Source organism: Myotis davidii, unplaced genomic scaffold (genome assembly GCF_000327345.1).
Source record: "Myotis davidii unplaced genomic scaffold, ASM32734v1 scaffold215, whole genome shotgun sequence".
Classification (NCBI taxonomy): Eukaryota; Metazoa; Chordata; class Mammalia; order Chiroptera; family Vespertilionidae; genus Myotis; species Myotis davidii.
The window spans coordinates 170,598-184,646 of record NW_006286975.1 but is presented as its reverse complement, the minus strand read 5'-3'; the positions used below and the strand labels follow the sequence as shown (position 1 = coordinate 184,646).

General features: G+C 41.9%; 1 protein-coding gene across 1 annotated transcript in view; it reads left to right on the top strand.

The window, feature by feature from the left end:
- COL4A6 (collagen type IV alpha 6) overlaps positions 1-14,049 on the top strand; it is a 111,866-nt gene that overhangs the window by 78,089 nt on the left and 19,728 nt on the right. Inside the window, exons 19-27 of the mRNA XM_015560721.1 lie at positions 1,604-1,764; positions 2,269-2,448; positions 2,975-3,158; positions 6,059-6,112; positions 8,834-8,905; positions 9,221-9,328; positions 10,824-11,045; positions 11,443-11,604; positions 13,220-13,390. Of these exons, the coding sequence (XP_015416207.1) occupies positions 1,604-1,764; positions 2,269-2,448; positions 2,975-3,158; positions 6,059-6,112; positions 8,834-8,905; positions 9,221-9,328; positions 10,824-11,045; positions 11,443-11,604; positions 13,220-13,390 (1,314 nt within the window). The remainder of the gene's footprint in view (positions 1-1,603; positions 1,765-2,268; positions 2,449-2,974; positions 3,159-6,058; positions 6,113-8,833; positions 8,906-9,220; positions 9,329-10,823; positions 11,046-11,442; positions 11,605-13,219; positions 13,391-14,049) is intronic.

The following is a 14,049-nucleotide window of genomic DNA, read 5'->3' as shown; positions in this document are numbered from 1 at the left end:
TAATAACATGCTATTTCACCTCCAGGTATTTGATTTTTTTAATTGTTTTTATTGTAGTTGATTTCTAATTTTATGCCATTGTGATATGAGAAGATGCTTGATAAGAATTCTATCTTTTTGAATTTGAAGAGACTTTGCCTGTGCCCCAATATGTGGTCTATCTTTGAAAATGACCCACATGCACTTGAGAAGAATGTATATTGTGTGGCTTTGGAGTGAAATGTTCTGAAGATGTCAATTAATTCCATCTGATCTAGTGAGCCATTTAGGATTGATGTTTCTTTGCTGATTTTTTTGTTTAGAAAAATTTTCCAGTGATGTTAGTGGGTATTAAAGGCCCCTATTATGGTGGTATTGCCTCGATCTCTCCCTTGATATCCTCCAGAAGCTTTTTGTTTTGTTTTGTTTTGTTTTAATGTATTTGCCTGCTCCTCTATTGGGTGCATATATGTTTACCAGAGTTATATCTTGTTTTTGAATTGCTCCCTTTAATATTATGAAGTGGCCTTCCTTATCTCTTGTTATGGCCTTCACATTGAGGTCTAATTTGTCAGGTATAAGTATTGCTACCCCAGCTTACTGCAGTCTTTTCCACAGCTAGGGTTCACGAATCTTGAGAAGGTCTGTTCATAAATGGATTGAGAGACTAGACAAGAAATATAAATTTGGGGGACATGGGAAACAAGGAGGAAACCAGCTCTCTAGTGAAGTGGCTCCCCAAATCTCTGGACCCAGGGCTTTTTATTAACATATTTTGCCCTTTAGCAAAGCAGATATACACATCAAAGGTAAGGTTTGGTAAACAATAAAGGACCATCAGGTTGGGGGAACTACCCTCAGCTGTCTGGCAGCAGGCAATAATATGCAGATGTTCAGACCTGCTGAAGGTGTCCATCAGCCTTCTGATGAAGTTCCGCTTTTATTATGTTAACTACTGCACCAGTTTTTTTTTTTTTTCATTTCCATTTCCCTAAAAAACCTTTTTCCATCCCTTCACCATCAGTCTGCGTGAGTCCTTTGTTCTGAGGTGGGTCTACTAAACAGCAGATATATGGGTCATGTTTTCTTATCCACTCAGCTACCCTATGTCTTTGACCCTTTAGGAACTTAAGGGAACTCAAAAGTCACCCATGTTATCCCAGATTCTTATTTTCTTGACTTTAAATGTGGAAAGTATAGGTGGCTGGGCTATAGGGTTAGTGACTTCTTGGTACCTATTCAAAGGTGCTTTGCTGCCATCTCTATTGTTAATTTATTTGACATTTGTCTCTGTGTACAAAAGACAGGGGGAAAAGACATTTTTCTAAAGAGAATCTTTAAGTGGCTTGGATTCCAGACTGTTAGCTGGTTAGTGTGGGTCAGTGGTTCCCAACTCTGCTACACATTAGACACACTGATGTTTAATTAGTTCCAGACTAATTAAATCCAAGTCACTAGCACAGATGTATTTTGATAAAGAGGAAACTTAGTTTATTTAAATCTGTTCACAGTCCTTTTTATTGTCTCCATGGACTTAAATCACAAATTACCAGGTCAGGTCTTCCTCTCTTTTTTTTTGGAAAGAAGGCTCACTTGTTTAATATTGTCTTTTATTTTCTCCCAGGGGACTCGGGATTTTGTGCTTGTGATGGTGCTATCTCCAACAGTGGACCACCCGGAGAGCCAGGCCCACCTGGGCCACCAGGTCATATAGGCCTTCCAGGTCTTAAAGGAGCCAGAGGAGATCCAGGCTCTAAAGGCACACAAGGCCCATCAGGGTCTCCAGTAAGTCTGGCCAAACTTTGGCCCCAAGGGCACAATGAGAGCTCTCAAGTGCCCCTCCTCACCAATCACTTTTCTAAAACACATTTAAAAAATGGGGATATAACAAACCTGCAGGTTTTTTATCTATAATGTGAAATATTTGGGTAGATGATCTCTAAAATTCCTTTCTGCTTTAACCTACCTATATTCCTCCCCTTCCTCCCTCTCTTAATTACCTCCCTTCCTTCCAGAAAATCATTTGCATTTGCCTAGCACTGTGCTGGGCCTGGAAGATAAAATTGGAATTAAGACAAGGTTACTATCCTCAAAGATTTCAAAATTTAGAGAGGATAAGAAAATAAAGTCAATTATAATACAAAATGACAACATAACCAAGTGCCCAGAACAGTATTAAAATGTACCTAAGGACCTGCTTTAGGTAAGACTAATGTTAGGTGCTAGAATTCTATGAATCGTGCTCATTCCCTTTTGTCTCTTGATCATTCCCTTTTGTCTCTTTGTCAGGGTTTATTTGGGCCTCAAGGTCCTACAGGTCCCAAAGGAGAGAAAGGCGAATCAACCCTCAGTACAAGATCAGGGAAGCCAGGGGAGCAGGGTGATCCTGGCCCTCAGGGGCTCTCTGGAGAGACAGGAATACCAGGCAAGGATGGATTACCAGGTTTACTAGGTCTGCCAGGCTTTCCGGTAAGTTGATTGTTTCTGGGTAATTAGCTCTATAAATCCTCACACCTGACTTGGGGAAAGGGTGATTCTGATTGACGTGACTATACCATGAGACAGGGTAAAACATCTCTTCCTCTGACATGGACAATTTTTGCTCTGTTTTTCTTTTATTTAAAATGGAAATCTTTTTTTCTAAGTATTGGTCATTGTTTCATTTGATAAATGCCAGTAACAATTGACCATATCGCTTAAAAGGCTTCAGCTTCTCAGTAGCTTTCCACTGCAAGTAATCCAGCTGCTTTTTGTGACCCCATGGATTGTTATCCTGCTCCTGTTTTCTGCCCCTGCCCCCACTGATCTAGATAATTTTGCATTATCAGATCACCCAGGATTGACAAGCTTCATCATCCCCACTACCTAAACTCAGAGGACTTGATAGAGTGATAGAGAATTTTAACCCCACAAAAAGTATTAGTCACACTGGTTACCGCTTTCTTATTGTTAGAGGACTCTCCAGATAAGTCTCTAAATTGGGCTTTTATTCTAGGGTGATGCTGGACAGGGATTCCCAGGTGAAAAGGGATTCCCAGGGCTTCCTGGAGAAAAAGGTCATAGTGGTTCTCCTGGACCCCCAGGAATTGGGCTACCAGGATCTCCTGGACCTCGTGGACTTTCTGGAGATAAAGGAATAGATGGATTACCAGGGAAAACGGGCCTCCCTGGGCCTCCAGGTGAGTCAGGGAATTGGATAGCTTTGGGCTTGGGAAACTAACCCCTTGTAGAGTATACAAATAACCCAGCTGCACGAAATGTGTCAGAAGAGGAGACTTGGTTATAATCAATACCTTTAGTCCTCTAAGTGTTTTCATGTGGAAAAAGTATTGTAATTGTATTGTGGTATGCTTACGCAGAATATGGATTTCAGCTCTACTTAGTGAAAGACTTCCTAACAGAGCAGTCTAAAAATGTAACAGAGCTGCCTTGGGAAGTTATGACCTCATAATCCCTGAAAATTTTCAAGCAGAAGCTGAATGAACATTTATTATGAATGTCATTGTAGTAATGAGTGGGATACTGGACAAGGTGTCCTATACATTGTGTGGTAATAGCATCAGCAGGGAAGAATCTTTCCTTGATTCATGAGATCTCAGACTGAGAACAAAACATAGTTGTATCTCGTGTAATCTTCATTTTATATCTTAAATTCCTCCATTTATGTAAGTTCTTTTTCTACTAGAATTTCAGGAAATATAATGAGTGACAGTCCTGCTTATGGATTTTAAAGGCGCTATGTTAATATCGTGCCATCTTCCATACAGCCAGAACAGCTCTTTGTCCCAACTTTTATGTTTCCACAATCTTTGTGTTTCCATTAGTGGTATCACACTCTTTATAGTCATCTGAAGTTTGAAAACTTAACATTTATCTCTTATTCTTCATTTGGAATGTTTTTATATTCATCCTTTCCTCTTCTTGCTATTATGATGTCATTATTTCATGCCTCACTTATTAAACATCTATATGCTTGTTGAAATAAATATATGGTTGAAAGGACAGGTGGAAGAATGGATGGATGAACAAGTGGGTGGATAGTTAGGAGACTCAATGACAGCAACTTGCTAAGTAGTTTCTTATCTCCTACATCCAGACTTTTCCCACTCAATACTACTATGAACACTGCTGCCAATTTAATATCTATAAAGTACTGATATCATTTTACCCCCTAATCCAAGCAACAAGTGATCTCTACTTAATAATGTCTGAATTCCTTTGTAACCTTACCTTATCTCACAGTCTTCATGATTTAAAATAAAACACCACCACGCCGAAACCAGTTTGGCTCAGTGGATAGAGCGTTGGCCTGCAGACTGAAAGGTCCCAGGTTCGATTCCGGTCAAGGGCATGTACCTGGGTTGCGGGCACATCCCCAGTAGGAGATGTGCAGGAGGCAGCTGATCGATGTTTCTCTCTCATTGATGTTTCTAACTCTCTCTCTCCCTTCCTCTCTGTAAAAAATCAATAAAATATATTTAAAAAATAAAAAATAAATAAATAAATAAAATAAAACACCACTTACAAAAACAGTATTTTTCACTATCACCAAACACATGTTCAATTCTAACTCCAAGAATTTGTCCATGTTGCCTTTTTCTGGAATACCCTTCCTCTTTCCTCTATATGGTCATATCCTACCCATTTATCAGGTTTCAATATAAGCCCTACTTCTTCTACCAAGCCTTTCCTTGACCCCCACAGATGTCATTGCCACTTAAATTATATAATTATTTCCATTAATGCTTTCACTTTTTCCAACTGAATTATAAGCCTCTGGATACTAGGGAAGGTGAGTAATACTTTTTAGCATTTTTCAACCTCCCTCTTATAGTAGAATTGTTCTATAGGAAACTAATATATATTTGCAAAAGAAAGGGCCTTCTCAATAACCAAGGGGTTATTTCTTAGACCTGTTTCTCTTCTTTCCACCTTGTCACATTGAAGAAATACCTAAAAAGGGAGAAAGACACCAGGCCTGGAAAAATTTTGTTTTAAAATCTAATTTTGTGAATTTGTATAAGAACAATAATAGTACAGGTTAAAAATTGATGATTCAAGATTATTAAAAATCAAATCGTTATTCCAGTTCACACATTCCTATGAAAGCTGTGAGAACTTTTATAAAACAAAATCATTCTTCCCTTTGGACGTTTTGGTGTTATCTATAGCTTTGCTTCCAGCTCTGTTCTCAGGGACATTATTCATGGTCATTTCACTACCCCTCCAACAATTGGATCTTGATTCTAAGTCAACACATTTTGCAGGCAACTAAGTTTTAAACTGAATTATAATAACATGTGGGTATCCCGGGCTACAGATAAGACTTTCCTTGGGCCTCAAGGAACTTCTGTTCTGTCCTGGTTTAATTTTCTTCTTTAGTTGATTGCTCTAGTTATAAAATTACACACACCCAAATTTAGATATTCTCAACATTCTAACTGAGTCAACAGAAGGAAGCCCATGGGACCATTTCTATCCCAAACTTCACTAGTCACTGGACACAGAAAGTTCTTAGGAATATAGTGATATAGTAATTATAGTCTGAGATACCTTATACAGAAAATGTTGTTGTTGCAGTACCAAGACTCCCCCGCCCCCCGCTACCAAATTACTTCAATTGAGAGCATTAGCTTTCTTTCCACACCATTTTACCAACATATGACCTGTAGACCCCAGACATTTGCACTGTAGCTATTGCCATGAAAAAAAATGAATATATTGTTCCTAAATCTACTCACTTCAACCAGTGATGGCCCAGGCTAGGACAACTGCCTTGCCAGAAAAGGGGATGTAGTCATCAGAAGCCTTTCAACTTTGTAGTGTGAATTATTACAAAACCTAACAAAAAAATGGGCTGTTTCCAAAGAAGTTCTGATCCAGATGCTCATACTAATACATCACCTTCATTATTACTGAAGCAGTGCCCTTGATTCTGTAAGGGTGCCAGCTCTCTCCATTCAATCCAGATAGGGAATTTGATTGGTGGGTATACCTGGGCTGCAGATAAGACTTCCCTTGGGCCTCAAGGAACTTCTGTCCTGATTTAATTTTCTTCTTTACTTGATTGGTCTAGGAGGTGACTGCTGCTGCAGAGGGAAGGATGGTAAAGGAGACTTAGACACTGAGGGAGGTGAGAGCTAGCTAGGTCAGGAGGTTCTAAAACACCATTGTTAGGGGGAAAAGTTCATTTTTGTTCACCTTTACCTCACACACTCACAATGGCTTGAGCACTACACTGAGCAGCCCCTGGTTGGGGAGGGGTGATCCTAAGGCTGGGGTGCAAAGGCTAACATGAAACTGCTTCAGAGTCTCCTTGGCACATCCCTCCTGGGAAGGAGTACAGGGTTAAGCAGGCATGCAGTCTCTAGAGGGGCTGATTTCCTTCACCATGCATGCTGATGGCTTGCTATTCTCTACCTTGAGCACCTTCATTTTCTGAACTTAGCTGGGGCTATAACTTGCCTTGAGAGGTACTTCAAAGGACCCTTGTATGTCTGAAATTTATTCAGTGGTCCCAGAGTAAATTAAGATGTTAGAATCTTGGTAACCAGAGGTGCTTTTTATTCTGAGAATTTTGGCATTAATTGGGAAAAGTCTGAATAATTAGGTCATTTGTTACATTTATAAAACAGCATATGGGTAAAACCAAGTTTTGCTTTGTTGGAGAGAAGGCTCTGAAATCAGGAATGTAAAGTAGAAGACAGGGACATAAAGTAAAAGAACCAGGTACCAGTAGGACTTAAAGTCCTTATGTTCTCATGATGTTGACCCTCCGCTTTAATACATATGGTGTGTGGTGTACAGGACTGGCCTGAGGCAAAAGGGAAGTATGTCCTTAATTTCTTCTGGTTTCTATTTATCTTCCCTTTTATCATTATTTTTCCTATTCAGATGTCTGTCCTCTGCCCCATTCTCTAAAGGTTTTGTCTTTACCTGGCTGTCACACGTGAAAAAAATCTATGAAACTGATCTGATAAATTAAGGATGGATGGATTTATGTTTGGAGTCAATCCAGAGATAACTGTATTTTACCCAGTTTGTTTCTTAAGACAGAAAGCAACGAAATTGCAGTGTTTGACACAATGAAGCCTATTGAAATTATTGGGGCAAGAGAGTCTTCTGCAGGATCCCTCTCATGATACCATCTAGGAGGCAGTTTTTCAGTCTAGTCCAAAGGACTTGGGCTGGAGGAAAGAATAGGATTGGCATGTCATCCTGAGGTGCTTGCCCATGTTGCATATTTCCATAGTGGAAATAACCCTCAGAAATAGGTCCATCATCTCAGTGTCTGGCAGGATCACGATGAGTGTGGCCACCTATGGAGGAAGATCAGGCCTATGGCCATCTCTCCACCAATGGAAATATGACTATAGGAACCTGAGGTCTAGAAGACAGAAAGTTGCTGCCCAGGCTAGAAAGTAGTGTCACTAACCTGACTAAGGGTAGAAACCAGGGATGACCTTGCAGGAGTTGTTCTAAGTACTTTTTCTTAAGTAGGATAATTAAAAAAACTATTATTCATTAGGCACATACCAGGATTCTAGGCACTGTTAGCATTTTGCATATAATCCTCACAAACACCATATGAGACAAGTAGCTCTCATTTACATGATGCTTAGAGAGGTTAAGTATCTTGCCCATACAACTAGTTAGTAGCACAACTAGGATACAAACAGGTCTGTCTGGCTTCAGAGCCCACCTCTTAAGCCAATACATTATATTGTTTAATTTTCAATTTTGATTTAGTAATAGAACAAGTAGGCTAAAAATGCCATCAAGTCTTCATAGTAGAAAATAGAAGTGGGATTGGAGGAGAAATGTCATCCAGTTGAGTAAGCAGTCTGAATCATAGGTTGTATACATATCTTTTAAGAAATGAAGTTCAAGACTGATTTTAAGTACAGGCAAAAGATGTAGAAGTTTATTAGAACTGTTAGCTCCATGGTTTAAAGCAGACCTTGAGGGATTTTTTTAATGAATAAGCAAGACTAATTTTAATTAGCATAGCAATTGTTTGTAAATGGAACTTGAGGGAACCAACACTTAATTTGTTCACCAATATTTTATTAAACCTCCCCCCCGTGATCTTATAGACTCTTTATATTTGCATTATGAATGACCAATGAAGAATTTGCTAGAAGAAGGGCTATGCATGCCAATTTTAATGTCTTAAATATTAATATTGACTGCCCCTTCTCCTTCTGTGGCAGAGTTGGCACTTTTAGTAAATGTGGAGCTGAGAGAAGGGTCAATGCTTGTCTGTTGTGGACAAGAGAATGGCCTTCAGTGTTTGGCTGGTACAAATTTATAGGTATATCTGACCAAGAACAGTCAATAGACTCCAATAGATTCCAAATGAGGTGTGTCGAAAGAATTCACTCCAAAAATTGGGAAGACATGTGAACTTGAGAGTCTTGGCTTCAAACCCTTGTAATGTGGGCATAATGGACCCTTAGGATTAACCCCAAGCTTCTATCCTAGGGAGAGGCTCCATCTGAGGGCAGGGTGAGCAGGCCATTGCCATTTGTTGCTGTTCCTGTACAGGTCACTGCTAGGAAATCTTCATAGGTAACATCTGCTACAGAGATGACTGCCTGGCACTGGACACTGATGGTTTTGGAAGTGACATCCTGGTACCTGGACACTAGGGGCATTCTTATCTGAAAGCAATTGCATTAGGGGTAACTCCCAAGAGCTTCTGATGTCAGGATTCTTCTGCATGGCCTCCAGCTTCTGGGTGGGAAGAACTTGGTTGTCCCATTTGATGGAATGGAAGTAAAGGAGCATGCTGGGGGGGAAATCATTCCTGACTCAGTGGGATCACCAGATGTTTACCTGTTACCATTTACAGGTATCACCTTGCCTTGTATTATTCCTGGGCCATATGGTCCGTCAGGATTCCCAGGAGCTCCCGGATTCCCAGGTATGGAATGAGACCAGAGAAAGCCATGAGCATACTTGCCAGGGTCATGAGCCAAAGGAAGCAGAGTGTAGCCCGGGAGCATTTGGGGGTACACATTTATCCTGAGAGGGCAGCCTTGAAGATTGAGAAAATAGAATGGCTGCTGGAGAGTCTCTCATCAATGTTTCTATCCCTCTCCCTTCTTCTCTCTCTAAAATTCAATTTAAAAATATATAAAAAGAGATGCCCTCCAAGACACTAGGATTCTTGACTGAACACCACAAATCCTACCTATCTACACTAACTCACCTTTTCCCTCACCATTTGGGTTTTCAGGCCCTAAAGGAGCCCGTGGCCTCCCTGGGACTCCAGGCCAGCCTGGATCGCATGGAAATAAAGGAGAGCCTGGAAATCCAGGATCATTTCACCTCCCTGAATTGCCAGGTAAGTAAATAAGTTCTCCTCCCTGCTTCTCCTTTTGTGTGAGTGTGTGCATTTGGATTGTAGTAGCCATATACCAGTTGCAGGAAGTTAGGTCTGTGCTCTGGTGTGGTAGCCATCTACCAGTTGCAGGGAGTTAGGCTAGAGCTACAACATGACAGCATATGAGGGCAATAAGGGCCATTTGAGATCAGCTAGGACAACCTCTTCACTTTCAGATGAGGACATTGGGGAGCAAGTGAAAAGTGAATTGCCTTTGATTACAAAGCCATTAGTGACATAGCTAGGACTCCATCAGTTTGTCTGGCTACCAGACCTACGGCAGTTTCCTGGATCAACTCCTTAAAGGTCAGAGAAATTCAGATGAGTCACAGAGAAGTTTTCCATTTCTATCCCTTCACTCACATGCTGATATTTCAACCTGACTGTCATTGTTCTATACTGCACCAGTGGTTCTCAAACCTGGGCCAGCAGCAGCCAGCATTACCTGGAAACTTGTTAGTAATGCAGATTCTTGGCCTCTTGGCAGAGCTACTGATCAGAAGCTCTGGGGTGAGCTTGTGCCCAGCAATCTGAGTTTTACCAAGTAACCATGCCCCAGGGGACTTAGTTTAAGACCCACTTCTGTTCTACAGAACAGAGATCATCTTGGGCTATGTGGCCTGGGGTTTATTGGTGCCTCAGTTCTTTCCATGACCCAGAAAGAGGGAAGCATGACAGCAGGAGTTTGACAACTCCAGTAGAGACTGGGCCTTTTATATGATGTCATGGGTGTAATTCATCTCTTCAGCTACTGTAGGAGCCCCAGAGTTGCTGGGTTCGTCCCAAGGCCTGGCCTCAATGAGTTAGAACTTCCTCCAGGTCATATGATGCAGTCCCTGCCTCTAGGCAAGTCCTCCCAGAACCAGAGACTCCTGATCTTCAAGAGAAATATGAGACACACTATTATTATTTTTAAATATGTTTTTTTATTATTAAGGTATAATTGGCATATAGCATTATATTAATTTCAAGTGTCTAACATAATAATTCAGTATTTATATATGTTGTGAAATGATCACCATAATAAGTCTAATTACTATCCTTCACCATACCTACTTACGTAATTTTTTGTTGTGATGAAACCTTTAATATTTACTCTAAACAACTTTCAAACATGCAATACAGTATTTTTAACTATTGTCACCATGCTATCCATTACACTCCCATGCCTTATTTTATAACTGAAAGTTTGTACCTTTTGACCCCCTTCACCCATTTCCCATATCCCTTACCCCATATTTCTGGCAACCACCAATATGATCTCTGTATCTATAAGCTTGGGGCTTCTTGTTTGTTTTAACTTGATTTATTTGTTGGTTTTGTTTTTTCAGATTCATGACACACATTATTGATATGTTCACTTTCATAGTAGAAAAAAATCTGTTTCAGATACCTCTACCCAGATATATGGCTTCTAAATCTACATGGCCTTTTATTTTTGCCTCTTTACATTTAGGATTTACTGGACCTCGTGGGGATAAGGGCTTGCCTGGGTTTCCTGGGCTCCCTGGAAAAGATGGCTTGCCTGGCAAAGTTGGCAATCCAGGTTTACCAGGTTCAAAGGGAGTCCCTGGTGACATCTTTGGTGCTGAAATTGGTGCTCCGGGGGAGCAAGGCCTACAGGGATTGCCAGGGGACAGAGGATTTCCTGGAGACTCTGGCCTTCCAGGACCCAAGGGTGACTCTTATTGCCTCACTTATTTAACAATTATCAGAAAGCCTTTCTGTAACCAGTATACTTGCATGAACATTTGCATGAATCTGGGGCGATGGGTTAATAAGGGGATTAAAATAAAAAGTCACTTTATTCTGTCCCTCTCTTTGGGGAATATTTTTTATTAAATTGACTGAATTTATTCTCCTGTCTTAGTAATTCCAGAAGTAACCATAATAAATAGTCAGGTCTCTTGAAAAGCCTCTTATTAACTGCTGGGAATAGCAACAATGCTGGAATTGAGACTACAGTGGCACCTGGGATACATCTGGGACCAGCTTTTCCACTGGCAGTTGGTTTGGTAATGTGGCCCTGCCATCATTGAAACAGGTTATGCTCATCTATCCCTTCCTTTCATTAGGTTTGCCTGGAAAGTCAGGATTGCTAGGTCCCAAAGGTGAGCAGGGCAGCCCTGGAACACCAGGCCACGTGGGACAACCAGGTATCCCAGGGACTGTTGGTTTACCCAGCGTCAAGGGCAAACCTGGGCTACCAGGAGCACCAGGCTTTCCAGGCACTTCAGGTAGGTCCTTTGGAGATGAAAACCCAGCTTGCCAGACAAGCTAGGCCCTGGGCCCTGGTTCACTGATGGTCAATAGCAGCAGTGTGACATGGACAGAGTTGAGAAGGAGACCACTTTTCTAACCTCTCAAGTTTCAAATCTCAAGTTGCCCTCAAATGCCAAGCAGAACAGATTTCTGCAGTTTAGGTTCCAAAATATTGCCACAAATCCCACCCTGGCCCTCTCCCATGACCTCCCACCCCCTAATCATGCTTCAGCCTCCCTCCTGCCTTCCCTTAGAGAAGCCACCCTTGCTGTGGAGGGGTATCTAGCCATGTCCATTGCCTTTACTGGGGTCCTAGGAATTCATTGGGTTGAGGGAGAAGTCAAGCAGAGTGTGACTGCATGGTGGCCTCCCTCTCAGGGGAGAATGTCTCTGAAGTCCATGGCCACAGTGTCTTTCACTGGGCAGTAGGACCTGATACCGCTGTTTCCAGCCTAGTGTTTGCAGCTTGTCTTCTTCTTGCACCACCCTCCACACCCTGCCTCAGTGACTATATCATCTCTCCTTACTCCTGGCCAAGTGAATGAAGTTGAATTACAGCACCACTAATATGCTTTTTATCCCCTTTTACTTCTGGTTTCTGGTGTCTTCACATAGGCTGTCCAGGTGAGAAAATGACACTTAAGCTCATCCCCACTGACTTTGCTTTGCATTCAAGGAATTATCTTAGTATACATTATAACCTGGCAAAGCCAGGGGTCCCTGAACTTATGCTGTGGGATTGGACTCCATTGAATTTCCTTCTCTTGTTGTGGAATCTGCTTCACAGCCATTCATTAGAATCTTGGGGCTTTCAGCGACTTGATGCTTTTCAATCCATAGAAAGCCAAGTCAGCCATTCATTTAGGTCCTTAGAGGTCCAAATACCTCTGTCCACACTGATTTAATCCTTTGGTTTTTTAATTTCCTTGCTTTGTACCTGAACATTCCACTTTGGCAGAGGCTCAGGAGGTTAATCCCATTGGCCAACATAATGCATGGTGAAAGAAGTCTCAGAATACCTAGGAGACCAAATGGGCCTTGGGGATTTCTACAGTACTTGGCACTAGGAGGTCTTTCAACCTTAATGCCAAGTAACTGGTTGATTTAACTGCTTGCATGAGGGATTAAAAGGGCATCTCTGGATCCGTGGCTCCCTGGGAAGCTAAAACAATGGCTCAGCTTTAACCTCTACTTCACCAATTGGCTCAGGAAACAGCCATTGTGGAGTGGTTCAGACAGGAAGTTCCAGGAAATTAGAGTCCATTTGCCACCCTGGCTTTAGAGAGCTCCATTCAGAGTCTAAAGTTTAAACTTCATTCATAAAGGGTGAAGAAGTTATAGTCAAAAGGGGTCTGTGTGCCCTGCCAGCTACAGTGCCATCCTGGAACTAATAGCCATTGGTGTGACACTCTGGGTGGTAGGTGCTAATGCTTCGGCCAACTAAGACCTCTGCCTGTTAGCAACCTACATAAGCCATTGGTAAAGGGCCATTTACTAAAAACAATCAGAAGCCATGAGAATAGGCAATGATCCAGATCTGAACAGAGTCTTACTTCACAGCTGTCCTGTGTTCTCTCCTGTGTGATTCAGGACATCCTGGAAAGAAAGGTCCAAAAGGTGAAACAGGTCCCCCTGCATCAACTGGAAAGAGAGGCCTGCCTGGGCTGAAAGGCCTTCCTGGATCCCCAGGGTTAATTGGCTTCCTGGGGAACTCAGGGTTGCCAGGGGACACTGGATTGCCAGGCTTGCCAGGTCCAAAGGGTAAGTGAAGTGATCAGAAAGGCACTCGTCAGTGCCACAAAGGAGCATCTATGCTGCCCAGGTTGCCCTTCCCCTCTGCCTAGGAAAGGGGGAAGACGAGGGAGGTGGACAGGGCTTTTAGTAACAAGATAGTTGGACAAGGCTAGTGCTAAGAGTCACACTCACTGCCTGCTGGGTGGAACACTGACCTGAATAGCACAGTCAGCAAAGCCCAAGACAGTCATAGCTACATTGGGTTTACTCATTGCTTACTCATCTGTGGTAGGTTCACCCTTACCACAAAGCCTGATAGTTTTCATTTTCTGTTCTCATATCCTGCTAGACACCAGAGGTTGGGTGAGAGGCCTTTCCATTTCATACAGGGGGAAGTGAGTGGTCTAATGTCACACAACTGGTTAGTAAACAGTGCCAGACTAGAGCTAATCTCCCTGCCTCCTGGCCCTGGGCTTTTTTGTGTATGTGCCACACATGAGCTTTATTTTGACAAATCATAAAACAAGTGTCCACCTCGTCTTTCCATTTTGTTGCTTAGTGTCATGTCCCTGTACAGGGAAATTGTATAATGTGTAATGACTAAGAGTTAGGGCTTTGAAGTTAAAGAAACCTGGGTTTGAATCTCTTTTCTGCAACTTCCTAGCTGTGTGACTTTAGGTAAGTTA